This window comes from Kogia breviceps, chromosome 15 (genome assembly GCF_026419965.1).
Source record: "Kogia breviceps isolate mKogBre1 chromosome 15, mKogBre1 haplotype 1, whole genome shotgun sequence".
Classification (NCBI taxonomy): domain Eukaryota; kingdom Metazoa; phylum Chordata; class Mammalia; order Artiodactyla; family Physeteridae; genus Kogia; species Kogia breviceps.
This window is the reverse complement of record NC_081324.1, coordinates 15,870,973-15,897,513: the sequence shown is the minus strand read 5'-3', so window position 1 is coordinate 15,897,513 and position 26,541 is coordinate 15,870,973. Positions and strand designations below refer to the sequence as shown.

General features: G+C 41.2%; 1 protein-coding gene across 22 annotated transcripts in view; it reads left to right on the top strand.

Moving 5' to 3' along the window:
- The window catches only part of NEDD4L (NEDD4 like E3 ubiquitin protein ligase), a 345,052-nt gene that overhangs the window by 180,225 nt on the left and 138,286 nt on the right, over nt 1–26,541 (top strand). For 12 of the 22 annotated variants that reach the window (XM_059040433.2, XM_059040434.2, XM_067015214.1 and 9 more), the window contains 3 exons: nt 11,525–11,606; nt 14,608–14,646; nt 17,122–17,175. In XM_059040433.2, the coding sequence (XP_058896416.1) occupies nt 11,525–11,606; nt 14,608–14,646; nt 17,122–17,175 (175 nt within the window). Of the gene's footprint in view, nt 1–11,524; nt 11,607–12,541; nt 12,999–14,607; nt 14,647–17,121; nt 17,176–20,585; nt 22,090–26,541 lie in introns of those variants that run through there. The other 10 variants (XM_067015210.1, XM_067015209.1, XM_059040426.2 and 7 more) reach the window with 6 other exon arrangements.

Sequence of the window (26,541 nt, the reverse complement as noted above, 5' to 3'; positions counted from 1 at the left end):
CTTTTCCAAATTACCAATTTGGAAAATTGGTAATTTCTCTTACAAGTGCATGATTTGAATTGCTGAGTGCTGACATGGTAATTAAACATCACTTCACTGGCAGGGGTCCCACAAATAGACGCTATTCCAGTGGTGATGGAGCATATTTCACCAGCAGGAAACTTAACAGGGATACTAACAAAGGGCATTCCTTTTTACTCCACTGAGTGTGTTTATATACCTTTCTTTAAAGGCTCTTTGAGAGGTCTTGACCCTGTTACTTGAAAAGGAATGTGGTTGTTCAATTAGAAATTGACGTTAAATTTGTAACGTTTACCCCACTGTACTTTATCAGCACAAGTCTGGTATGTTTAACCTGAATCTTCTGGTTGTTGCCATTTGTTTGGGGCCATTTCCAGTGAGACTTCCCTGGTGGGGAGGGGCAGAGGGGCTGGCCATAGGGACTACCTATGTCACCTTGCTGTCTCAGTGTTCCAGCCTAAATAACGACCATCTATCATTTGGAATATAGAGAGAAATGAAAGGAAGAAAAAAATCACTCATGGTCTCATAAATGCGGTAATACTATTTTATAGTTTGGTATATTTATAATGCAGTAGGTGTATATGCTTTTACAATTTAATTTTAATTGCTAATATAGTTTAATTAAAAATGTTAAACTTTCTTTGTAAACAAAGCGTAGGCAACTACATCAAGTTCCTCATCAATACCATTTTAATGGCTCCATAGCATTTCATGTATGCACGTATGTACTAGGACGTATGTATCTTTTCTTTTCTTTATCCATGAAATGGGGATTACTAACATCCTGCTTACCAGGGTTCTTCTGAAGATCAGAGATGGTGTATACATAAGGCACCACGCACAATGCTGTGCGCTCAGAAAGTGCTTGACAAATGATACTGGAAGTTATTATTTCTGTTCATAAGATGGTCCCTGCATTTCAGATCATCTGATAAACATAAAAATTTATGACTTTTTTGAGTTCTTAATATTTGTATATAGCCAACTTTCATAAAGGCGACATCTGCATATTATATGCATTTGATCTTGTCTGACTTTGGTTCCTCTGGAGCAGGGGTAGACAGCCTCTTTCTTTCTTTTTTTTTTTTTTTCTGCGGTACACGGGCCTCTCACTGTTGTGGCCTCTCCCGTTGCGGAGCACAGGCTCCGGACGTGCAGGCTCAGCGGCCATGGCTCACGGGCCCAGCCGCTCCGCGGCACGTGGGATCTTCCCGGACCGGGGCACGAACCCGCGACCCCTGCATCGGCAGGCGGACTGTCAACCACTGCGCCACCAGGGAAGCCCTAGACAGCCTCTTTGAGGGCAGCATCTGTTTACCTCATCTGTTACCTTATACTGTTTACCACAGTCCCACATGGTGGACACTCTATTTGAGGAATTAATTACTGAACAGTTTCTGATAAGGGAGCAGTTTTTGGTTTCCCTGTTTCCTTATGGCTTTGTGAGTTGCTATCTCTCTTGGCTCTCTCTCTCTCTTTTTTTTTTTTCAGGCCACGCTGGGTGGCATGTGGGATCTTAGTTCCCTGACCAGGGATTGAACCCGTGCCCCCTGCATTGGGAGCATGGAGTCTTAACCACTGGACCGCTGGGGAAGTCCCTCTATTAAACTATTACTAGCATAAAAGAAAAGTGGTTTCTTAATCCCTGATGATTTCGTGTATACGGGAAAAACACGTGATAGAAAACGCTGGAGACAAAGGCATGTCACAACTGTCACTCTTTGACAGCTGTATGAACATTTTAGTAATTTATAGGTGGAACTTTGCCTATTAGTGACAGCCACTGAGTGATATTTATACTAGCAGAAGATAAGAAAACATTGGTTTTAATTCAGCTTGTTTTAAAAACGAACTCTTCTGGCTTAAATGTTTTCATGGGCTACACATATCTACATAGATATAAACGGAACTGTGTATTTATGTGTCAGAGGTAAACAGACGTACATGCAGTGCTCCCACCCCCCGACTCCAAAGGGTCTCTAGGACCCAGGGTTGGGACTTCGAGTGACTGGTTGTGGTTGGCAGAGGACAAGGAGAGAGTTGGTCCTGACTGGCCATTTCAAGACTTGGGTGACTGCAGAGGTGCTGGGATAGGGGCAAACCACAAGCTGCTCCAAGCAGCCAAGTCATTCCTGAAATATCCCAAAGTATATTTTCAGCAGCTTCACAGAATGTGCCTAAGCTGTAAAGTTGTTGGGTTTTCTTAGTTGATGTGTAGTTGATATACAATGTTGTGTCAGTTTCTAGTGTACAGCAAAGTGATTCAGTTATATATACATTCTTTTTCATATTGTTTTCCATTATGATTTATCACAGGATATTGAATATAGTTCACTGTGCTATACAGTAGGGCCTTGTTGTTTATCCATTCTCTATGTAATAGTTGGCATGTGCTAATTGCAGACTCCTAATTTGTCCCTCCCCCAGCCCCTTTCCTTTTTGGTAACCATAAGTTTGTTTTCTGCACCTGTTTCTGTTTTGTAAATAAGTTCATTTGTGTCCTATTTTAGATTCCACATGTAAGGGATGTCATGTGGTATTTGTCTTTCTCTGACTTACTTCACTTAGTATGATAACCTCTAGGTGCATGCATGTTGCTGCAGATGGCAGTATTTCACTCATTTTATGGTGAGTAATATTCTGTTGCATATATGTACTACATCTTCTTTGTCCATTCACCTGTTGATGGACATTTAGGTTGTTTCCACGTCTTGGCTATTGTAAATAGTGCTGCTATGAACATTGGGGTGCATGTATCTTTTCGAATTAGAGTTTTCTCCGGATATATGCCCAGGAGTGGGATTGCAGGATCATATACGAACTCTATTTGTAGTTTTTTAAGGAACCTCCATACTGTTTTCCATGGTGGCTGCACCAATTTACATTCCCACCAACAGTGTAGGAGGGTCCCCTTTTCTCCACACCCTCTTCAGCATTTGTTATTTGTAGACTTTTTAATGATGGCCATTCTGACTGGTGTGAGGTGATACCTCGTTGTAGTTTTGATTTGCATTTCTCTGATGATTAGCAGTGTTGAGCAGCTTTTCATGTGCCTGTTGGTCAGCTGTATGTCTTCTTTGGAGAAGTGTCTGTCTAGTCCTTCTCATTTTTTGATTGGGTTGTTTGTTTTTTTATTACTGAATTGTACGACCTGTTTGTATATTTTGGAAATTAAGCCCTTGTCCGTCTCATCATTTGCAAATATTTTCTCCCAGTCCATAGATTGTCATTTTGTTCATGCTTTCCTTTGCTGTGCAAAAGCTTGTAAGTTTGATTAGGTCCCATTTGTTTATTTTTGTTTTTATTTCTGTTGCCTTGGGAGACTGACCTAAGAAAACATTGCCTACAGTTTATGTCAGAGAATGTTTTGCCTATGTTCTCTTCTAGGAGTTTTATGGTGTCATGTCTTATATTTAAGTTTTTCAGCCATTTTGAGTTTATTTTTGTGTATGGTGTTGAGGGTGTGTTCTAACTTCTCTCTTTCTGTTCCACTGATCCACATGTCCGTTTTTGTGCCAGTACCACACTGTTTTGATTACTGGAGCTTTGAAATCTGGGAGGGTTATGCCTCCACCTAAGCTATAAAGTTTTAATGCCTCTTTGCCTACCTCGGACAAAGGTAAAAATGCATCTGTCTGTAGTAGACCCATTGCTTTCTTGCATTTGTTGAAAGGTCATACATATTTAAGAGCAACTCATTGCCAGTGTTGGTGACAAATGATGTATTTCAAAGTGTAATTCATGCCTTTCAGTAAATGTCAAGGGCTAGAATATATGTGCATATTTCTTTCAAATATCTTCAGTAGTCACCCATTTAAGGCAATTTTCTGGGTAGAAAAAACATCTGAAGCTCTTTTGGGTTTGTTATTTAGGTTTTAGGCTAGCCATGAGATTACAGGGTTCCATGCCTCACTGAAGAGTATGTTATAGTTGTAGCATATGTGTAACTATTATTGTTATTTTCATAATTTTTGTACTTATGAAAGTAGTACTTGCTCACAGTAGAAAATTTAGAAAAAAATAAAAACCACAAAGAAGAAAATAAACATAATTCATAAAGTTGTAATCTAGAGAGAACAACTATTAATGTCAGCTATGTGTCTGTTGCTTTCATGCATGTGTATATATATATGTTATATGTATATACATGTTTTATATATATATATATATATTTATATATATATATATATATATATATATATATGCTTAGTGTGGAAAATGTAACCATGAAAGCATAACAGATTTTAAGTGCTACCCACGTAAATAAACTGTAAGCATTACTGACTAACAACAAACAAAAAAATGTGACTATATAGAATTAGTCACGTTTATAGATCATGCTTATGCCTTAATGTTATACTATGAATATTTTCTCCCAATTAATAATATTCTTTGAAAAGATGCTTTAATGGTTTATAATATTCTAGCGCCTGATTATACCATAATTTAATCACTTCTCTCTTGTACTGGAAAGTTGCTTCCAGTATTTTCTTATATATGATGCTGTAATGAGTATCTTTTGCAGATAGATATTTGCCTGCATCTCTGATTATTTCTTTGGGATTAATCCTTACAAATAGATTTGTTGAATCAAAGGCATCAATTCTTTCAATGTTTTGATACCTCCTGCCATACTGCTTTCCAGAAACACTTGTGATAATTTCTTTGCAGTAGTAGAGTATTAAAATGTCTGCCTCTCTTTAGAAAGTGTTAGCTATTTTTGCATCTGGGACCACCTGTTAGATGAGAACTTCAGTTTTGCTGTTATCACATATATTCATGTGTTTTATTCTCTCACACTTTCTAGGTAATTTTTTTTCTTATTGCTTTGTAAGTGTTTTGCATTATTTCTTTATTACAGATACCAGTAATTTATGTAACACTAACTATGATAGTAAAAGTGGAAAGGTATGAGGAAACCTTCAACAAAACAGGTTTTCCAATGAAATATCCTCTGGGTTGGCTAAGGTTTAGTGTGTCCTACATGGGGTAGTCAAAATAAATCTGCCCTATGGTGTTGTGTCATACGCTAGATTAGACCTCTGCTTTTTGCTCACAGGGAACAATGACACAATCCTTTCACAGACTGTCCCAGCAGCATGTTAAGCAACTTCATTTTATGGGAAAGGATAATTGCTTCCTTCAGGTGATGGCAGAGTACTCCCTCAGGAAGTATGGTTGAAAAACGAAGGCTGTTCTCACTGTTCTCATAACATCCAACTCTCTTGGAAAGACAGGTTTACAGCTGGTAGACGAGGCAGTGCCATTCCAGCCTGGCCGCACTCTGAACATAATCCCCCCTGAACACTTTGCCTCTGGAGGCAACTCTGCCCTCCGCCTGTCTCTCCCCCTCCCCCTCACCGCCCTGCCTCCTTGAAAATAGTACATCAATCTCATCAAAGACTAGTCTGATGAAAATGAGTAATCAGTGCGAAAGGACTAGCCTCTCCAAATGGTTGTTTGTCATGGAACACCTGGGTGACTCCAGTGGAGGGCGTCACCCATTAATGACACATCAGGACTAACTGCCCTTGTTCAGTGTGTCCCAGGAGCAACAGAGAAACCCAGAAAATCTCATTTCCACCTCTCCCCGAGAAATGACCTCGTCTGTACTGTTTTCGCTTAATGGTGATGAAGGTAGAAGGAGACCCGTCTCTGAATTCTTGAAGCCTGGTTAAGATCAGTGCGGTCCCGTAGTTCTGCAGTCTTTCTCTTAGAAGTGTTGTGTGCCAGGGAACTCTGCACACTGTGTCACAATCATCGCTTTACTACTGTGCCCCATTCAAATGGGGCCGGGACAGTGTCTTATTTCCGATGCCTGTGTCCTTGCCTGGAATATAGCAGGTACTCAGTTAATACTAGGATGTCATTTGAATCCTAATATCAATTTGTCTCCTTGTAAAGGCTGAAAAGAAAGAATGTAGTACCCCAATAGCTTCAAAAGGTTTGGAAAACAGCATTTCTCTTCTAATCCACAAAGCGCTGAGCTGCCTAGAGAGTAATGTTAATGAGTTGCACTGAACACCAGCCACTAGGACAGTAACTGGTTGCCAAGAGTGAATCCTGTTGAGTTTTGTTATAAATAATACTACCCGTTTGATCATCTCCACCCAGATCCCCATGGGGCTTCCACACAGCATGAATAGTGAGGCAGCATGGGATACTTAGTGTGCTGTGGTTGTGGCCGGCACCCAATCTATACTATAAGGTAATCAGTGTCAGATTAGATCAGCAATCACGGCAGAAGTTAGGGGGCTTGGAAGGAGCAACAGAGAACCTCAAGTCTCGAAAGAGAGGAAAAAACAGAATCAGTTACAACGGCTGTCATTAATAGGGCACTTATACTGTGTGTTTGGGGCTGAAGTGGCTACAAATATTAATACATAATATTCTCTGGTCCTTACAGTGATGCTCTGAGTTAGGAATTATCGTTCCCATTTCATTCATGAACCACCTGAAGTTAAGAGTGGTTAAGTGACTGTCTGAAGGTCTCTTAGAGAGTCGGTGAAGTTGAGATTTGAGACTCCAGTGGAGATGGTCAAGGGCACCAGATGAAGAAGTACCAGTCAAGGAGATAGACGGTCTTCTTGCCTACTTCCCTGGATGGCCCTCCTGGTTTTAAAAAAATTATAAAAGTATTATGTATTACTGGTTAATAACAGCAACAAAAATCTTCGGTGTACAGGGAGTAACATGAAAACCAGAACCTCTGCCCCTATAGCTGTACCCTACGTCTACTCCCCATAATAGAAGCTGCTGATGAGCTTTGTATGTATCTTTCCTAAACCTTCTGGTGGTCTAGCTGGGGGGGAGGTAAGTCTTGAACATAACCTACCATTGACCTCAGGATTTGGCTGGCCTTTCGTAGTAAAGGTGTGGAGAGTGTGAGATCTGAGACGTCGAGCTTCAGAGGGCAGAAGCTTCTTCCAGAACTGCTGCCTCTATCAGATGGCTCAAGTCAGTGTGAAAAAGTCTCTGGGAACTGACTTCTTCCTCTCACCACTCCTGCGCAGAATCACACTCAGATGAAGGTCAGGGGTTAAAACAACAAGCAAGCTTTTGAAAAGAAGCTCCTGATGGGGCTTGCTGTCCCTCAGCCTTGCCCGCCCCCCTAACACACAGGCACACCTGCCTGCCTTTTGTTTTGGTTATTGCTCAAGGTGATGTGTTTTTGATACCTCATAGGTAAGTTGGTTAGAGCTGGTAACGTGTATAAGAAAATACCAGCCCAGTGGTGATCAAGGGGTGGGGTGGTTCTCGTACGACTGTGGGCTTCACCCCTCGTGCCCTGGTGGAGAGGATAGGGTGTTATTCCCTCTTCGTGCCGTATCTTTAGGAAGCCAATCCGTATTTACTTAGGATGAGCTGGGCTATTGTTATTACGAATGAAGAGAAGTGAGTTTGAATTATTCTGAGATTCAGAATATTCTAACCAAAAGGAATCATCCAGCCCGCTGCCTTTAAACTTTATTTTTTTAAGTTATAGAACCCTGTCCAAAAATATTCTAACATGAACAACCCATATATAAAACAGATTAAGGTGGAAACGGTAGCCTGTAGTTATCCTGAGATAGTTACGTAGAACTAAGGCTCTGTCAAGCCTGCAGTTTGAAAACCACTGATTTAGTCCAACCACTTGTTTTTGGAGATAAGAAAATCGAGGTTCAGCGTGCTCAAGTGGCTTGTCCAGGGTCACACAGCTGGCTATTTGGAGTGTTGAAAAGGAGATAAGATCTCAAAGGTGTGACCTCCCTTAAAGGTAGACACTTAGCCCAAGAGTCTTGTTCCTCCTCCAGACTTGGATACGATAATAAGATAAAAATTAGGTCCTAATAGCAGTTACGGCACCAAATGTTTTCCAGGATTTGGGGGAACTCCTGCCCCTAGACGTTTCTTCCAGCTAGGTCTGTTGGTGGTCCGCAGAGTGTATTGCAGCAAGGCTGGACCCATGCACTCAGAGGGTCGGATTCTGGAGCTAGCATGCCTGTGTTCCTTCCCATCTCCCCTGCTTCCTGTTTAATGTGGGACAAGCTGCTTGATTTCTGTCTCATTTTCTCATCTGAAAAACGTGCCAACTTCCTAAGCTTGCGGTGAGGGTGGAATGAGATACTGCATCTAAACATTTGCCAGGTGCAGCATGGATGCTTGATGGTGGTTGGGCGCTGGGCTGGTGGTGGTGGTGACGGTAATGGTGGTGCTGGTTTCAGTTGTGCTAATAGTTGGGGTAGAACTGCTGGCTGCTCAGCCTGCTCTGGCATCTTCCTGCTCATTTCCTGATGCTTGATGCCCTGTTCGTATCACAGCTTTCTTCTCCAGCCTTCCCCTTAGTGAAATGGGAAAATGTCATCCTCAGACAGCTGAGCTAGGGAAGGCCATTCATGAGTGTCCTCTTTTTTTTTTTCAACTATCTTTTAAAAAAATTTTTATTTTCTATTAAAGTATAGTTGATTTACAATGTTGTGTTAGTTACTGCTGTACAGCAAAGTGACTCAGTTATATGTACCTATACATTCTTTTTCATGTTTTCCATTTGAAAATATGATATGGTTTCTCACAGGATATTGACTCACAGGATAGTTCTCTGTGCTACACAGTAGGACCTTGTGTTTATCCATTCTATATGTAATAGTTTGCATCTGCTAACCCCAGTCTCCCACTCCATCCGTCCCCAAACCCCACCCCTTGGCAACCACCAGTCTATTCTCTGTGCACCCGATTCTGTTTCATAGATAGGTTCATTGGTGTCGTATTTTAGATTCCACATATAAGTGACATCATACGGGATTTGTCTTTCTTTTTCCTGACTTACTTCACTTAGTATGATAATCCCTAGTTGCATCCATGTTGCTGCAAATGGCATTATTTGGGGGTTTTTTAATGGCCAAGTAGTATTCCATTGTATATATGTACCACATCTTCTTTATCCATGAATGTCCATTTTTGACCTTTGATGGTTTAATCCTTTTTGTTGCCCACTCCTGGGAGTGTAGTCAGTGCTTTGTAAACATTTGTTGATGGGAGTGGTACTGCTGTACCCTTGGAAAGGGAGATGGATCTGGACAGCTGGCTCCCCTCCCCACTCCAACCCCACCACTCTTGAACTTACACCCTACCATCCTTTCACCAGCCCAAGCCCTGTGCTCCCTTCCCTTGAACTTGCTCCTACTGTCCTTTCACCAGCTCCCACCCTTGCCCGTTGGTTCTCTGTTCACCTTGAATTCTCTTCCAGGAAGTTTCCTGGTCAATCTTTCACATAGTCACCGTAGTACCTATAGTTCTGCCTGGATGAACACTCGAGACAGGCCCAGACATGCCTTCCTTGTCACAGCTGGGGGACATTGTCCCAGCCTCAGAGACCCCACCCTCAACCCCCAACTGCGTGTGTCACTCATTGTGAACTATTCAGGGGATATAAACTGAGGTCAGTAAATGATTAGAGGAAGAATGTGGCTGTTCATTAAAGTGAGTGCCTAGCTCTTTATTGCAGTTATATAATAGGCAGCAATCGTGACAGCCAGGGGCCATGAAAAGAAGAGATGGCAGTCAGCAGAGTTTTTTGTCTTCTCTGTAGTGTGTGTGTGTGTGTGTGTGTGTGTGTGTGTGTGTGTGTGTGTGTGTGTGTGTGTGTGTGTGTGTGTCTCCATGGCGTAGTGGGAGCCTATTGAGATAACAGATATCAGGCCGTGAGCTCTTTTTAGCAATAGCTTGGTGGCTGGAAATAGAAAATGGGTTTCTACTATAACTAGAAAATACTCTCTTCAAATACCACGTAGAACAGTGGTTCTCAGAGTGTGATTCCTGACTCAAGAGCACTGACATCACTGGGCGTTTATTTGAGATGCAAATTCTGTGGTCCCAACCGAGACCTACTAGACCTTTTGCGGGTATTTGGGGTTGGGGCCCCGCAATCTGTGTTTTAAGTACTCCTGCCCTCAGGCAATTCTGATTTGCTCAAGTCTGAGAACCACTGACCTAGAATTATACTCCTGATCCATCACCCAGACCATGGCTCTGTCTAGGAAGGTGTTCTTGGGGTCTTTAGACCTAGATTAGGTTCTGGTTCTTGGTTCATCTTTATTCTGAGGTTGAGGGTGTCCAGATAAGGAGAAGTAGGTGCATCTGGTTAGATGTTCTTTAGTGAAAGAGCATCTGTGGTTTATGGGTAAGTGACAAAGCGTTGACTAATACCTTCTTCTAAACCAGAATGTTAAAAATAAAAATATTTACTCAGAATATAACTGAGACAATTCTATTGTTTTCTTGTGTGTTTGTTTAAGGAGATGGGGTGTAGCTTCCACCGAGTTGCATTTTACGGGTAATAAATACTACACATAGACACCAACAATATTTTTCACTGACTTCTGATTTCTGTTTTTTGGATATCAATTATAGTCCTGTTAGTACTAAACTTTTCATTTTATCACACCATTCTCTTTCCTTAAGAGATTTCACAGCATATTTATTGAGCTATCTAATAAAAACCAATATAGTCTTAAGCATTTTATGATACTCTGTATAATCTTTAGAAATACCCTGGAAGTTGCAAAATAAGGGTTAATAGTCGTGGTGTATAACTACTAAAGGATAACTCTCAAATTGGATAGAAATAAATCATCCCCTGTTGATAATTAGATGAGTGAAAATTGGGGGATTGAATACACGAAGGCCCTCCCTATGACTTTAAGCATCTCAAGTGTGAAACAGAAGAACCTGGATCCCAAATTCTTATAGTTTAACTAGATTTGAGCTGTCCCAGTGTTAGCAACCCCAGAACATGTGAGGAGTGGACTTACCAAGCTCTTAGTAGATAATTCACATTAAGTAATCCTTTCAATATACTTCTGGCTAAAAGTTTTCAGTTTCCCAAGGAAATGATAGGAACTCTGGGACTTGTAGTCAGGAAACCTGAAATTTAATCAAGACTTTACTAAAATCTGTAACTTTGGGCAACTCTGTTGACTTACTGGGCTTTAATTTTTTGTGTGTATGTTTTTGTTTTAATCTACAAGATGATATATGTTGACTTAGATGAACAATGCCTGTTTTACCTCTACTGAAAGAAAAATAATTTTTACCAACGTAACGGAAATCAGAATATAAATAAGATGCAAACTAAATTTTCTTGCTAGATTTTACTAGTCTGAACAAATTTGATATGCCTTTTAATAATTTTTCTTGTAATCTTTTCAGAATCTGTGCTTAGAAAAACTACTATGGAAGATTAATTCTTTTGAATTAAGAATAGAGAAGATGACCTTTAAAATTAGAATACGAGTTTGATGTTAGTTTTGCTTTTAAATAAACATCCTTGGTTCTAGGTGATAGAAACTTTCCTCAGTATATTTACCTAGTTACAAGCATGTTAAAAATGTTACTGCTTAGTTTGTGAAATTTACACAAGCTGGTCATTAAGTGATATTTTTGCATTTTCAGTTAGTTTATGGCTACTTTCCTTTTTATATTTTTAAAATGAAAAGCATAATCCTATTTTTTCTTACAGTGATCCATATGTGAAACTTTCATTGTACGTAGCAGATGAGAATAGAGAACTTGCTTTGGTACAGACAAAAACAATTAAAAAGGTAAGGTCCATCCTTAATTAAACATCTTTTAAGTCATAATTAAATCTCATTAAATTATGTCTTTGAGCTGTATAGAAATTTATATTTTAAGATGACAATATTTACATTTTAAGCATCTCTCAGTATGAAATCTATAAATTCAATTCTGACTTTTCAGTGTTAACCCAAGATACCGGTTTTGGCTTTTAGTTAAATGACTATAAAAACAGTATTAAAATATGCATTATTACAAGTAGAAATTTTTTTCCCTGCAAAGAATGAAGCAAAACAAGGACTTGTTCTTGTTGGCTTGTTAGTCTATGAAAAGAAATTTAAAGCAACTTAAAATACATTTAATGAAATGGAATGGCTTGTGGATTTGGTAGAGGCACAAAGGGAATGGTTTAACTTAAAACAGGTATTATTACCAAAGGAAGCAAAATACTTGCTTAGCTACACAAAAACAAATAAAAAATATTAACAATAAAACTACACATTTGTGTGTGTGTGTGTGTGTCTGTTTCACTTTTCTAAATTTTACACCCATGATTTCATTAAAGATTTGTTTCCATAATTATACCTTAATTCATCTGTCTCCATATTTTTATATACATCTATAAAATATACTAAAACATATTTATATCCATAATTATCTTAACTCATCTCTCTCCATGTTTTTATATACATCTATAAAATATATTAGAACATAGATTTATATCCATAATTATATCTTAATTCATCTATCTCCATGTTTCTGTATATCTGTCTATAAAAGATTAAAACATATTTACTCCATATTTGGAGCATTTATTGAAGATGCATGTTTTCTATCAGAAGTACTGTTCTTATCTGTGCTTCAGTATTACTCATAGATTACTATTATTTTTCCCTCCCCACCTTTGCGGGGTAAACAGTTTTAACACTCTGTGTGATAAGCAGTTCCTGGAGAGCGTGATGGCTTTTAAAAAATGGAAATTCTCCTGCCATCGTGCAGACGCCAGGGGTCTGCGGCCGGGTCATATTGTGTAAGGAAGACACAGCAGTCTAGCGTGTCTTCCACCTGGCTTTCCGACTGGCACTGAAAATGAGTACAGCGAACAGGAGCCGGTATTTTGATGAGTGGGGAGGATTCCTGTGAAGGACGGAGGCCATTGTTCCCTGTTGGGCGCTGCCGCTGGTTGAGTTTCCAGCGGGGCGGGAGGCCCGCCTCGCAGGGAAGGCAGTCGGGGACCTGACTGCCTGCCAGACGCGGAGGGAGCAGAGAACCAAAGCCACCAAAGCCGGCGATCGGGGGATACTGAAATGTGTTTCCTTCCGAGCGGAGGTCCTCCTCCCTCCGCTCCACGGTAGAGGGTGTCTGTCGCTCCTTAGCCGGGGCTGCGCTGTCTGCCTCTCTCAGCAGACAGCCTCCTGGTTAGTATTTCTGTGCTGCGCCCGGGTTTAAGAACTGTTTTCATCGTCCTCTCCTCGTGGCCGGGTGCCTGGTCCTTTATGCGTGTTGTGGTCTCACCTGTCTGTTTCCTTCCCTCACCGGTCCTTTGCCTCTCTGCCTCTGCATTTCCATGAAACTGGGCTCCGGACCGGCTGCAGCCCGTGGAGGACCTGGGCCTGCTCCCACCTCTCCCCCTTCCTCCTCCCAGACCTCTCACTCGTTCCCACCCCCGGCTCGATTCACAGCTAGAAGTGTGAATCCCCTTTATTTAGGGTTAAACGCCCCGTTGAGTTGTGGGTGGGGAAATGGCTGATTTTTTTTTTTTCTTTAATGCCAGTTCAATGTTTTACAAATTCAGTTTATTTTTTTATGGTGCTTTGTGTTGCTGTTATTTTGCTGCTGCTTCCTGCACTAGTTTTTAAAGGAAATCGATTGATAAAGACAAATAGCATTCTAACTTTGTAGTCCTTGGTGAGGTGGTGATTTTTCAGTCTCAAATTTTTACATAGAATTTTTGAGAGATGTGTTTATTTCAGAGTATGATGCATGTCCAAATGCACAAACACATGTGTAAATGTATTCTCCCATAGTATGTTTCATCTTAGTTTCAAAGGCTGTTTGGTAGTCCATCTTTTATCCAAGCTGGGGACAAAAGTTATCTTTTCATGCCCTTGTGAGATGTATATTTATATGGATTGATGTGGAGATGATGGTGAATGGATGGATGGGTGTGGATGGGTGGAGAGGAGGATTGAAGGATAGGTAGATGAATACTTTTAAACCTGGTTATTTGGGGGAAAAGAGTTCACTTTTGGTTTATAACTGGCAGAGTTTTTTCATGTTATATAATCTGATCATCAATATTGTTCTTTATAAAATAGTCTTCAGATTTCAGTTTTTGTATAAATAGTGACTCTGTCACCCTCCTGCCACCTGCTTCATTGCTCTCCAAGACAGATTTGTAGCAGGTTGAGGGAAATGAGCAAAGTTCATTTCCTTCTTGATAGAATAATCCTATCAGTGTTAATTTCTTGAAGAATATCTTTGTTTTCACGATGATGGCTCTTTGTAGGTCCCTGACATTATTCCCTCTGGTGGATAGCATGAAATTTATGGTTTCTTACCTGTGAATCATCTGTTTCATAAATACATCCCATCCGGGCTTCCCTGGTGGCGCAGTGGTTGAGAATCCGCCTGCCGATGCAGGAGACACGGGTTCGTGCCCCGGTCCGGGAAGATCCCACATGCCGCGGAGCAACTAAGCCCGTGAGCCACGGCCGCTGAGCCTGCGCGTCCGGAGCCTGTGCTCCGCAACGGGAGAGGCCACAACAGTGAGAGGCCCGCGTACCGCAAATAAATAAATAAATAAATAAATAAATAAATACATCCCATCCCCATCTAGTTTGGTTGATAGAACAGTCTCAGATAATTGACTAAATCCTTCCTTTATTGCCATTTGGAAAATCTCTTATCTGTTTTTTTAGTGGGGGAAAAAGAAAAAGTTTAAGCAACTGTGTGGACTGCATTGTACTAGTAACTGTTAATGTTTCAAAGACTGTAAAATAAATTACAAGATGATTTCTTTTCCAGACGCTGAACCCAAAGTGGAATGAGGAATTTTATTTTAGAGTAAGTTTTCCTTTTTGCGGGGAGGGTGGTAATTGTTATTGATAACTAGATCGATATATTATCACAACAGACTCACATTGAGTGACATCTGTTAAATTTTTATTATGAAATTCCTTTTAAGAGGAGAAATGGTTGGGTAGCTTCCTAATGTGCCCCAAATTTTCAAAGACTGTGACTAGTGGTAACAAAATCTGGACTTGTTTCATTTTGGGATGTTTGAGGGAAACAAAAAGAAAGTCATCCAAATATCATATTTTAGATTTTCTATGCAAGTTTTTCTTTAAAAAAACATTAGGTAAAATATAATTAAAACAAGAGCTTAATTATTTCTATGAGACACGGACCCAGTAGAAGCGACATGATTAAAAAGAAGCCTAAAGTTTGCCAATCATGTTCCAACTAGGAAAGAAAATTTTTACAATTCAGAGATTCAGTGTGAGTGTATGTGTGTAATATAAAACTACTTCTGGAGCTTAAATATCACCAAATTAGGTAAATTTCCTCAACCTTTTATATTTAATATCTAGAAGAGCTATGTGTAGAAAGACTGAATTCTATGAATTAATGGAGACTACTATTCAGTGAGTTTTTGCAGTTGCTTTTTTTTGGTACTGAAATTTTGAAAATATTAAGCTGCTCGGGTATTTAATGGAAAAGAGGGTTTTTTTCTCTTCAGGATGAATTAATTTTTATCATCTGTATAGTTGTGATATTAAAAACTACTCTATTTCCAGAAATGCTCTAAATAAGATCTTCTGATTCGTGTAGCTTCCCAAAGAACAATATTACCATTAGACTCGTTATAATTGGTCCTGATTTCTTCCTTTCAATCACAATGGTATCTTATGTGCTCTGAACTTAGATCGCTCTATATGACATCTGTTTTCTATTATGTTCAGAGCTAAAATATGGCATTGATATTTTAATACTTGGTGAGATCCTATGTGTAGCCTCTACCAGATGTATTTTAAATTACTTCATGAAGGACCGAAAAAGTAATGGGGGCAGATAGATATTATTGGCCCGTAGCTAACTCTCAGATACAGCTTTCCACTTGTAATACTCCAAGTTACTTAGACTTCTTTCAGTTTAACACCTTGGCCACATTTCTGTAAACTTTAGTACATCCAAGGTTTTTTTCAACTTATATTAGCTCTAAACATATGTAAACTCGATTTTGGGGGGGGCATTTAAAAAAACATTTTTGTTGTATTCATTGCACAAATCTTTATTGAGTGCTTACTGTATGCCAGCTTCTGCAACAGCCTATGGATGCACTGGTCAGCAATACAACCCTTCACTGAGCTTTCAAACAGACACTTAGCCTCCTGCCCACCTGCCTGCTCCATCACTAGGCTAAGAGCAAGCCAAGGGGTCAGAAGCACAAGTCGTGTTCTCTGTACCATCAAATGTTATTTCATTCCCTTCTCCCTCCCTCTACTTAGTGATGGTGGACCTGGGTCCTACCACTTACATCCTTTCCAACCCTGGAGAAACCCCCCCCGCCCCCCCAAGGACTCGCACTCCCCACAGGCTCCTCATCTCTCACTAGGAGAGAGGACTCCTCACTTGGTAAGGTTGTTTTCCAGGATTTACGTACAATGGTGGAAATGAGGACACTTCCCACCATGTCCCACACGGGGTTGGTCCTTAACTGAATGATATTGAATACTTGAGTCTGAGGGATGATTTCTGCTATTTCAGTGAGGTTTGGGTAAAGAGACAGAAAGAAGCAAAAAGACATCGAAAGCCCAGTAGCTCTGACATTGACCCCACAGTTGCTGGAAGAGGGGCCATCTTTTATTTCTTTGTCTCTCTAATGGCTCGAACCATGGGCTCTGGAGACTCGCAGGCCAGACCTGGTGGGGCGCCTGGTTGCCCTGCATAACCAGCTCCTGGGCAAGTTACTTTCCCCTGCTGGGCTCAGCTCCTAATTTGTAAAATTGGAGTGACAGTTACACATCATAGGGCTGCTTTGAGAATAAATGAAATCATGTGTTTTTTATATTTACTAAAGGAGGTAGTGCCTAAAAAGTACGCACACGATGGTAGAGAGCCGCTTTTTACTATTTTCTTCATTCTTTTTTATCATTGCTTTTATTATTAGGCCTAAGAAATTTCCTCAGGCATAGACCTTTGTGAGGATGTAGCCGTTGGTGTACAGGCGCCAGGATGCCTTTTTAGGAGGGGAGATTTAGCAACTGTTAAAAACTACTTAGAATTATCCTTTCTTATGTTAGAGAAGCAGCTTAAAATTAAGCATTTTATTCTTCTGATATGTCTAAATATTAGGCGTAGAATAATAATAGAAATAAATAATAGAAAACTTGATTTAGTTGATGAAAGAGCAGGTTAATTGTTTATATTACACAGTTGATTTGGGTGTGTTATAAAGCATTTTATTCTTTCAGTCTCTCATTTCATTCCTTGAATTATTTCTGCCCATTTAAAAAATATTATTTCTGTCCCTCATAGGTAAACCCATCTAATCACAGACTCTTGTTTGAAGTATTTGATGAAAACAGACTGGTAAGTGGGTCCCAATTTTTAATTTTTGCTTTGTTTTTTCAAAAACTGAATTTTTAGAGCAACATCTTTTAAAAACTTGTATTTATGTTGTACTTCTGCCAGTATACATGTCCCTCAATAAGACCATTTTTGTCCCATTACTAGTTTAATGTTCATAATTCAAACATTTTTATACGGGTAGGACAATTTATTTCTATATGTGTATGTTTTTACCGTAGTTAATATTTGTGAAAGTCACACTGGTGACTTATCAAACCACATGTATGCTTATGCTCTTCTTCTGGGGATACAAACAATAGGCAAATCTGTTGCCGCCATTACTCATGTAAATGAACCTTTCAGGGTTTTTATGTATAAGCCAGACCATGTGATTGTGACATGTTCAATAATGAATCTCTCTGGGAAAACAAAAATCTAATTAACAGTATATAGCAAAAGTGAATCTATATTTAGGAGGTAAAATTAAGCTGATTTTTAAAAGTGGTACTTTCTCGAGGGAAATTCATAGAGAGTAACTTCAAAGAACCAGAAATATGCCTGAGGCATAGAACTGGTACATACATTTTATATAGATTGATAGGTAAGTCGGTATATATATGTGTATGTATGTAACTGATACAACTTACATTTCATTTTAGAAATGGAGTTTCAGAAGCAAATCTGGCTTAAAGCACTTTGCCAGATTTAACTCCCTAGAATAGAATGTATACATCAAATACCTATGAGCCAAGTGTTCCAACTATGAAAATGAATATTATGATATGTATAACCTTTTAAGGTACTCTCAGAAGTGGTATTATATAACTCAGTGGAGTCAGTTGTACTCAAATTTGCTTTCCCTGAAATCGTCCCTCAGTATCCATGGGGGGATTGGTTCCAGGACCCTTGCAGATACCAAAATCCAAGGATGCTGAAGTCTCTGATATAAAATGGCGAAATATTTTCATGTTACCTAAACACATTCTCCTGTATACTTGAAATTTATCTCTAGATTACTTATGATACCCAATACAGTGTAAATGCTATGTAAATAGTTGCCTGTATGAGGCAAATTCAAGTTTTGCTTTTTGGAACTTGCTGGAATTTTTTTCCCCCGAATATTTTTGATTCGAGTTGGTTGAATCCATGAATGCGGAACCCGCGGATACGGAGGGTCCAACCGTATATTATTTGCTTAAAAGAAATAAATGTTCTTATGGACCCTTGTTTCTGCAGAATGCAACTGAAACTTACAAGTTTTTGAATAGCTTGAGTTTAATAGAATATTTGATCTGGAGGAGCCTTATAATGTTAACTCATTGAATTCTCTCTCTGTCCTTGCAAATGAAGGAAGAGAACTGAGGTCTAGAGCCCTTATGTAATTCTGTAACTGCTGGTCTCCGAAGTCTCAGGCCAGTGGTGGTGAATAGCCAGGCCTTTAACCCTTAGGAAACTTGGGAGTATATTTGATTTCCTATGCCTTGTGTTACTCTCCAAATTAGAAAGCCAACAGATGCTGGCCCACCATCCTGCTAGCTTTTCTATTAAAATATATGGATTCTCTGTGGTTGCATTGAACTGGACATTTTGTACCTTAGGTGATACTTAGTAGTACTGAGTAGCTAAAATCACTTTTGCTTTGTGTATGAACTTATTTTCTTGTTAAATCGAATGAGAAATTCTGCTTGAGGGTGCGGTTCTTAGCACTCCATCTTTCATCCAGTAAACACTGAATTCAGCAATGTTCAGCAGAGTAACAGGAAGTCCCTGGAGACATAGATGCAGCCACAAGACTGATCCTTACTCTCATTTATTGAGTATAATAATACTTCAAGGTGAAGAAACGGTCAGCTTTGAGGAAAAATTGCCTCTTGTCAGATGGGCTTTAACTCATTATTTTTCTTCTATTAAAGGACATTCACTGTAAAAATTTTGTTTTCCAATATCTAAGAGAAAGACTGTTGTTGAGATGACCTTGCCACGAGACCTAAACTACACTTCCACGCTCAGAAGGGCTTTGAATGAATGCAGAGCTCTAAGAAATCCCATTTGAATACAAACTTTATCTGAAAAATGGTGTTTTATGTACCTAGCTTTGCCCCAGGCCATCTGCAGTATTGTTACTATGCAGTGAATGCTGCTGGCAGTGGTTTTTTCTTTGTTGGCTATTAACCCAGCTAAGACTATACGTGACCATGGTGGTGCTAGGCAGTTTTCGCGTTAAACAAACTGGCTTCCATTTCTCTCATAGAGATCATTTTTGGCATTTAAAACACATGCCTTTAGAAAACAGATTTGGATGTATGTAAACACAGGTTAATCCTCCACACCCTAGACTCCAGAGCTGTTGACACAGTCATGCTTTGTGGATTTTAAAATAAACTTTTTGTCACTCTTTGCAGCTTGGTATTCCGCCCCCCGCCCCCTATTTTTTACTCCCTCCTAAATAAACCTCTTTTTTAAATAACTGATGTTTCTGGATCATGGAAAAGAGTATGTTTAAAACACACAGAATATATTCCAAGTTAGCTACAAATCCGATGACAGCTTTTTGAACGTGGACTTTCACTTTTATTGCTTAGGTCCTTTTTGGCCCTTCAAAAAAAGCAAGATATTCTACGTTTGTATCCCAACTGGGGTGATAATGCTGACTTCTTACCGGAAAACAGTCAGCTCCAGGCATCCTTTCTTCTGCATAGTATTTATTTATTACCGAAACCACATGCCCACCCTTCTTCAACTTTCCTTCCCCTTTTTTTTGGGGGTGGGGTGGGGGACGGCGGTGGTGGCGCGAGGGTGGTTGTTTTTTCTCCTGGCATAGGGGAGAGAATGTTTTCTCCAGCTGAGCTCCTTTCCTCTGGTACCGCCATGTCTGAGAATCATATTATGTATGAGATTGCATCTCGCCCCCAGTCTTTGAAATGAAAAACGTTGTAGTAGCCAGAGGCAGGCCTTAACTGGCAGTGTTGTAAGTTGTAGCCCCCTCCATTTAGCTATTTTGTTACTTGTAGATCATGGTCTAATTATTTCGTGTTAAAGGGACACTCATCCTGTGGGGTGTGTAATCGTATTTATAGTACATTTTATTAGTTTGCATTCCATCATGGTAGTGTGGTGACATCATAAGTAACAGGGGAGCATAACATCCGATTGCTCGTGAAAGAGTCTTCCAGCGGCCACGGCATTTTTACTTGTCATTATCTGGTTCGGTGGGAAAGGTGGTGGGGAGGTGGGCGGATATACTGCGTGTGCTTCTGTGTTGGATGCCAGGTCTCTCTCTCACATTGTTTAGAGAGAGTCCTGGTGCCCTGCTTGGTTCGGAAAGAACTGTCCAGTGAGCGCCGTGCGGTTAGATTTATAGCAGCATGGCTCGGAGTGTGTTTGCTGCCTTAGTCAGCTGTGAGAGCTCCCTGCTGGGGCCACTCCTGTCTGATGGAAAAGCAGCAGCTGGGAAGGTGCTGTTTCAGGCTCTTGCTGTTTAAAAAAAAAAAAAAAAAATTGAGAGCGAGAGGGGGGAAAACTCCACTAAGTCCACAAGCTGGCATTGGAGGGGGAGACCGCAGTCATGTGCTTCTGGCCATCCTACCCTCTGTCACAGTGTGGATGAGAGCTTTTTGCTCTTATCCAATCATGCCTGGAATGCCGCTTGCCACTTGGGTTATTTCTGCTATCTGTCGCTCTTGGTGCCGCAGTGCTAACGGTTTGGCAGATGGGACACTTTTTCTTGGAGTTTGTGCCTTTGGTTTTTGACTTCTGGCAGCACCAGGCTTCTTGTTGACGCTCGTCCTCTCCCTCCCTGGCCCTCTGGGCACCATGGCCCATCGGCTTCGGTTTCATTTTGGCTCAGGTCGCAGCAACACAGCCCCCGAATCAGAGATCCTAGACCAGGAGAGAGAAGACGACTTTTTCATGGCATTCCACACGCTCCCGCGGCGGAGCGGCCCTCACCCCTTCACCCCGAATGCAGCAGAGGACGGCGGAGGCGGCCTGCAGGGAGGCGTGGGCGCGCTCAAGCGCAGCACGTCCATGTTCATCCCACAGCTCCTGAGCCCCTTCGACGCGCGGCCCACCCGGAGCTCGTCCGTGCAGATCTCGCTGCAGCGCAAGGCGGCCGACGGGGCCCCTGACGGGTGCGGGCCGCCCGAGGGCCTGGATGGCGACGCGGGCTCGGCTCCTCGGGGCGGCTGTCTGGAGCCCCCGGAGCCCGAGAGTCCCGAGAGCTCCCCTCCCAGAGCGGCAAGGGGTCCGGGCCCGCAGGTCAACGGTACGTGTGGCCGCCAAGTACCGGGCCCTGTAGCCCCCGACAGCCTCAAGGAGGCCGAGCCCTCGGCCGTCAGGGGCCGGGAGGGCGGCGGCGGGGTCCGCATCCAGCACCGCGCCTCCAGCGCAGACGTGCGACAGGTGAGGCTGACGCCCTTCGGGGCCGACGGCCAGAGCGGCCCATCGGCGCCGGAGCCCAGGCGCTGGTCCCTGCAGCATGTTCCAGATGCTTCTGGAAGTTCCGGGAAGCGGTGCTTTGTCTTCCAGTTGCAGCAGCCGCAAGCCGGCGCACCAGGGCTGGCCGGTGACTTCAACTTCGGGTTCACTGGCACCAAGGGGGACAGGTTGGTGAGGTATCCCCGCATTCGTCTGGAGAGGAGCACTTCGTACCCCACGCAGCCCCGGGCCGAGCGTGGGAGCCCCACGGAAGAGCGCGGCCACCCGGGCCACCCGGAGACGCCACCTCGGGGCCGCAGGGTGGCTCCCGAAATCCACAGGACCAACTCCGTGGAAAGGACGCCACAGGGTCAGGGCTGCACGTTTAAGATCAGGCAAGATCAAAATGCGGGGCAACAGCATTTCAGAATTCTCGTGACTCGGGGGCCAGAGGAAGCCCCTCCGAGTCCCGAGGAGAGTAACGCCGCCAGCCCTGGTTCCACGGGAGCCTGCGCCTCGGTAAGTGAGCGCGCGTTTCCATGTGACGGCAGGCTGGTAGGGGCTGATTCAAGCCCAGCAAGCTTATTCTCCAGTGTAATTAAAATAAACTCCATCTTCCTCCCTCCTGGGAGTTTCCCTGCTTCGGGTCAGTGTAACTTAATGTTTGGCCGGCTTCTGGGACCATGATTTGTGGTCCAGCCTTTGGTAGAGGTCCATGAAACTAATTAGCATCTTAGAAAATATCCTCAAAGTCAAATAACTCTGTTTTGGAAAATCCAGACAACCCCTTCCCCCACTTTCATCCCTTCTGAATAAAAGAATTTTTTTAATGTATTACTTTTAAGTTAATCTGCAGTGCCCCAACGTGTTGACGTTGGAAATGCATTTAAAAACTGCTCGCAGATACAGCCTGTGACAACGCATGCCTTTAAAAAATAATCAGTTCTAATGAAGGTGAGAGCATCTCACGTTCAACTTGTCTAGTTTCTTAATAATTAAGTGTTATGTCAAGTTGGACCAGTTCTTCCTAATGGCCTTTAGCTGTAGAGGGCCAGCCCTTGTTATATAATGTATTGTCTTTGTTTTTTTGTCCCATTAAGTAATACTGAACAAGCGTTGTCACACTCCTGGGACAGGAGGAGAAATGTGTTCTTGAAGCAGATTGGCTTATGGGCCAAGGCAAGGCGAAACTGATTGGGGACTTGTTAATGGTCAGATTGCACAGCCCTGCAATTTGTAACACTGCCCACTTGAATGTCTAAGCTGGACTGCTGTATATAGAATAGTAAGTGCCCTGTCTCCAGCTGTGGAAACAGACGCCCTGCAACAGATTTTGGCCTTTATTGCTCCTGTGTTCTTGCTCTCTCCCTTTCAGTGAAATGGAGCACAGAAAGACAGCTGCTAACTCCGCCAAGGCAAATGATGACTGCAGCTTTCATCGTCTGTAGTGGGATGAAAAGTTTCATCAGTTAGCTTTCTTTTACTAATAGTCACTAGCCATTGAGTGCTTTTTTTAAAAAAGGACAAGCTCCTTATATTTTGAATTGAGTTTTTTTCCCTTGAATTAGTCACTAGCCATTGAGTGCTTTTTTTTTTAAAGGACAAGCTCCTTATATTTTGAATTGGGTTTTTTTTCCTTGAATTTCCTGTGATTGCTGGTTTTGAGGATACAACAATGAAATGTCTAGGACCCTTTTTGTTTGGGTTTCAGTTGTGAATGGTGACTTTCCACAGTGGATGACTGTGGAATCATATCGTCTTTTGTGTTGAGAAATATTTTGGGCCATTTGAGTAAATTTTATCACTGCTCCATCATTGGTTTTCACCATTTTGAAAGCATAATCAGGTGCTAAATGCAAATATTATATTTTTCTTGGTGTTATATAACTGTTTCTTCTTCTTTTCCCTTCTATAAACCCTTTTATTATCTCTAGCCCTTTTATTAGGAAATATCTGAGCACATTGTCTTGGTCTGAACCAATACCGTTTTTATACAGTGGTACAAATTTCAATAAAATTTTGATAATAGCTTCTATCCTTCAACTCAAGAAAGTACCATCACAACAGGTGTAGGCTTCATTGGGCAGCACAGTTCCATGCTGAATTTGGACCACCTACCCCATGAAGATTGACGCAGTGCATTTCCTAAAGTTTTGACAACTGTTCAGTTATCAGAATTTAAATCATTTTGCAGTTAGATGTGGAGGACAAACGGATTTGTATATTCCAGTCTCATTTGGCTTGAAGTTTCTCAGATGATTAAAAAACAAAAAGAACATACCAATTTACATGCAAGGACCATTCTAACTTGCAAAGGCTATTAGAGTGGAAAATAAATTTCTTCTAATTTGGAAATGCAAGTTCTAGAATAAAGAGCTTTTCTTGGAAAGTAAGTTCCATTTGTGCACAGTAGTTCTTATTTTCGTATTTGTATTTTTGTACACTTCCAGAAATTTGTAAATGGTTGGTAGGAAGCTGGTTTTCTTTTAAGCGAAAACTTGTTTCTTCAAGAAGCAAAAACAAAACTTGTCTCATAACAAAACCGTCTGTTCCATTCAACACTTTGTACGTGTTTCATATGGGCAGGGGTGGTAAGTGTAGACAGCAGCTGCCACAGCCTTATTTATCTTGAGGGAAAGCATTCACTTGGGCGTCTACAGTCTGGCTGCCACCAAGCTTTTTTGACGTTTCAAATACCTGCTGCTTTGGACAGAGGGCATTTCATTATTAGTTTACATGAAAAATCGATTACAGTCTGGTTTTTGACTGATGTCGAAAATCTTTCTCGGAGAAAACCGTTCAAGATTCCTTTCGTGAATGTGGTCATATGTCATGATCTATGCCTTAGACCTTATTACAAGGTTACCTTGTTGAGAAATTTTCTCTGTCTGTGCCTCCCAAACATCCTGTCGTGACTGTCGTGAATAAATCTAAAATGCAACATGATCCTAAAAAATGCTGATCAGATTCCTGGGACCCCATGTGATCATTGATTTTCTACCTGGTCTGACTCCTCTGTAAAGTAGAATTGGTTTTTAGAGTTATCACTTATAATCAGCTGTAATATTTCAGAATTCTTACAACTAACTCATCAGTTCAGTTTGTAGCATTTTAATGGTCATTTACGAATAATTTACTTATTTTCTTAAATTAGTTTTTTGGGTTCCTTGGTTTGGTTATGAGCTTCTTAACTGCATGACAGTTATTTTGATGAAGTGGAATCACTGTTTACCAGGCGTTTGTGTCCCCTTTCACCATGCTGTCATGCCGGTTTTCTAATCCCACGTTACACCGGGTCCTTGGAAAGTTTCTAGGACTATCTCAGTTTCTTGCTGATTCAAAATTCGTAATGTAAACAGAGTTAGAAGGGCCCACGGGGGGGGGGGGCAAAAACACATCTTCTGACACCCACTACATACACTACAGGGAAAGAGTGTTCCTTCTTTCCTTTGTCCCAGGTTCTCTGAATTTTCCTCATGCCCTCTCCATGGACTTACACTTCCCAGAAGTAGCATGGTGGTCTTCTGTGATTAAAAATCCATTTCACTGAACGACAAAGGAATACCCAAACTGTTTTTGTCTGGGGGGGAATTTTAGTGTGAATCTCTTTCAAGGAAGGTGATTTGACTGTACAGAACAATTTTGAAATTAGTATTAGTTGTCTCTTGTTTACCTTAAAAAATAACTCTAGGAAAATATGTAGAAACCACCCCTTTATTTAAAAGCACCACCACAACAATGCAGTGGATAAAAAAAGCTAGTATTCCTTTCATTGACTTAGTCTCTGACTGGATTCTGTAAACTTTTTCTTCTTGGCTACCTCTCTTAATGTGGTTCTATACGGACACATTCCAATATTATGGAACTTGAAATTTCAACTTAAGACGGATGTTTTGAAAAGTGTAGGCGGTGACATCAGTAAGTGTGTATACACACAAACACATAGGGCTTGCAGGTGACAACTCACATCTCTGAAGCAGTTCACAATTTGCCTTCATTTCACTTAGTCTGTATAACCATCCCACTGTCTCACTCAGCCTTCCGAAACCATCATGTGACATAGTGTTATTTTACTGTTTCCAACCAAGGTATGTGATACTATCATTAGGTGTGATAACTAATGACAGTATCCCGTTCTATCATTTTGCGTATATACAGAATAGGAATTTTTACAATATGTGTATCTTTGCACAGTTTAGAAGCCTGTGTGGCCAAAATGCAGTTTAATGCTTTCTGTGATGTGACGTCTTAATGCTGAGAATTTTGGAGATGGCCACTCCATTTGGTGCACTGGCCTCATGGACTGGACTGTGCAGATTCCTGACGTGTCCCAGGGAAGTTAAGACTCCCTCTCTGCGTGTTCTCTCTCCTCGGTGAAAGAGGAGGCTAAAAAAGTCCAACTCACGAGTTTACGGTGAGGTTTAAATGAGGTGTTATGTTGTTTTTTCCCTTCTTACCCAAGTCTCTGTAATGTACCAGTCGTTCTCCAAGGAAGGTAATTAGGTTAACTGTGAACAGTCAGATTTTGATCACAGGGTATTAGACACAGGGCAACATGAATTTAAGGCATACCTGGAAATGTTTACTTTAGTAACGGGCTTTGATCTCCTTTCTGCTGTCATCTCATCTTTCCTGAGTATTTGCCCCTTGGATAATCAGCATCACAGAGCCTTAACATTGCCCTGCGATGATGCAGTCCTTGAAAAGACTTCAATTAATTCGTGAGCTGTGCGTTGTAGAACAGGACCTTTAGTTGTATTTGTGCTATTGAAACTTAAAAATAGTTGTTTCTGCTGGCATTTCAGACATGTTATTTGTTCACCATGCCATTTTGGTTATGTGTATACACACACACACACACACACACACACATACATATATATATATATATATTTTTTTTCCATGCCATGTTTCCAGTTGTTTACTTTTCCTTCTTATGGGCTGTGGCTTTTGAGTAGCAATCTAATGTTA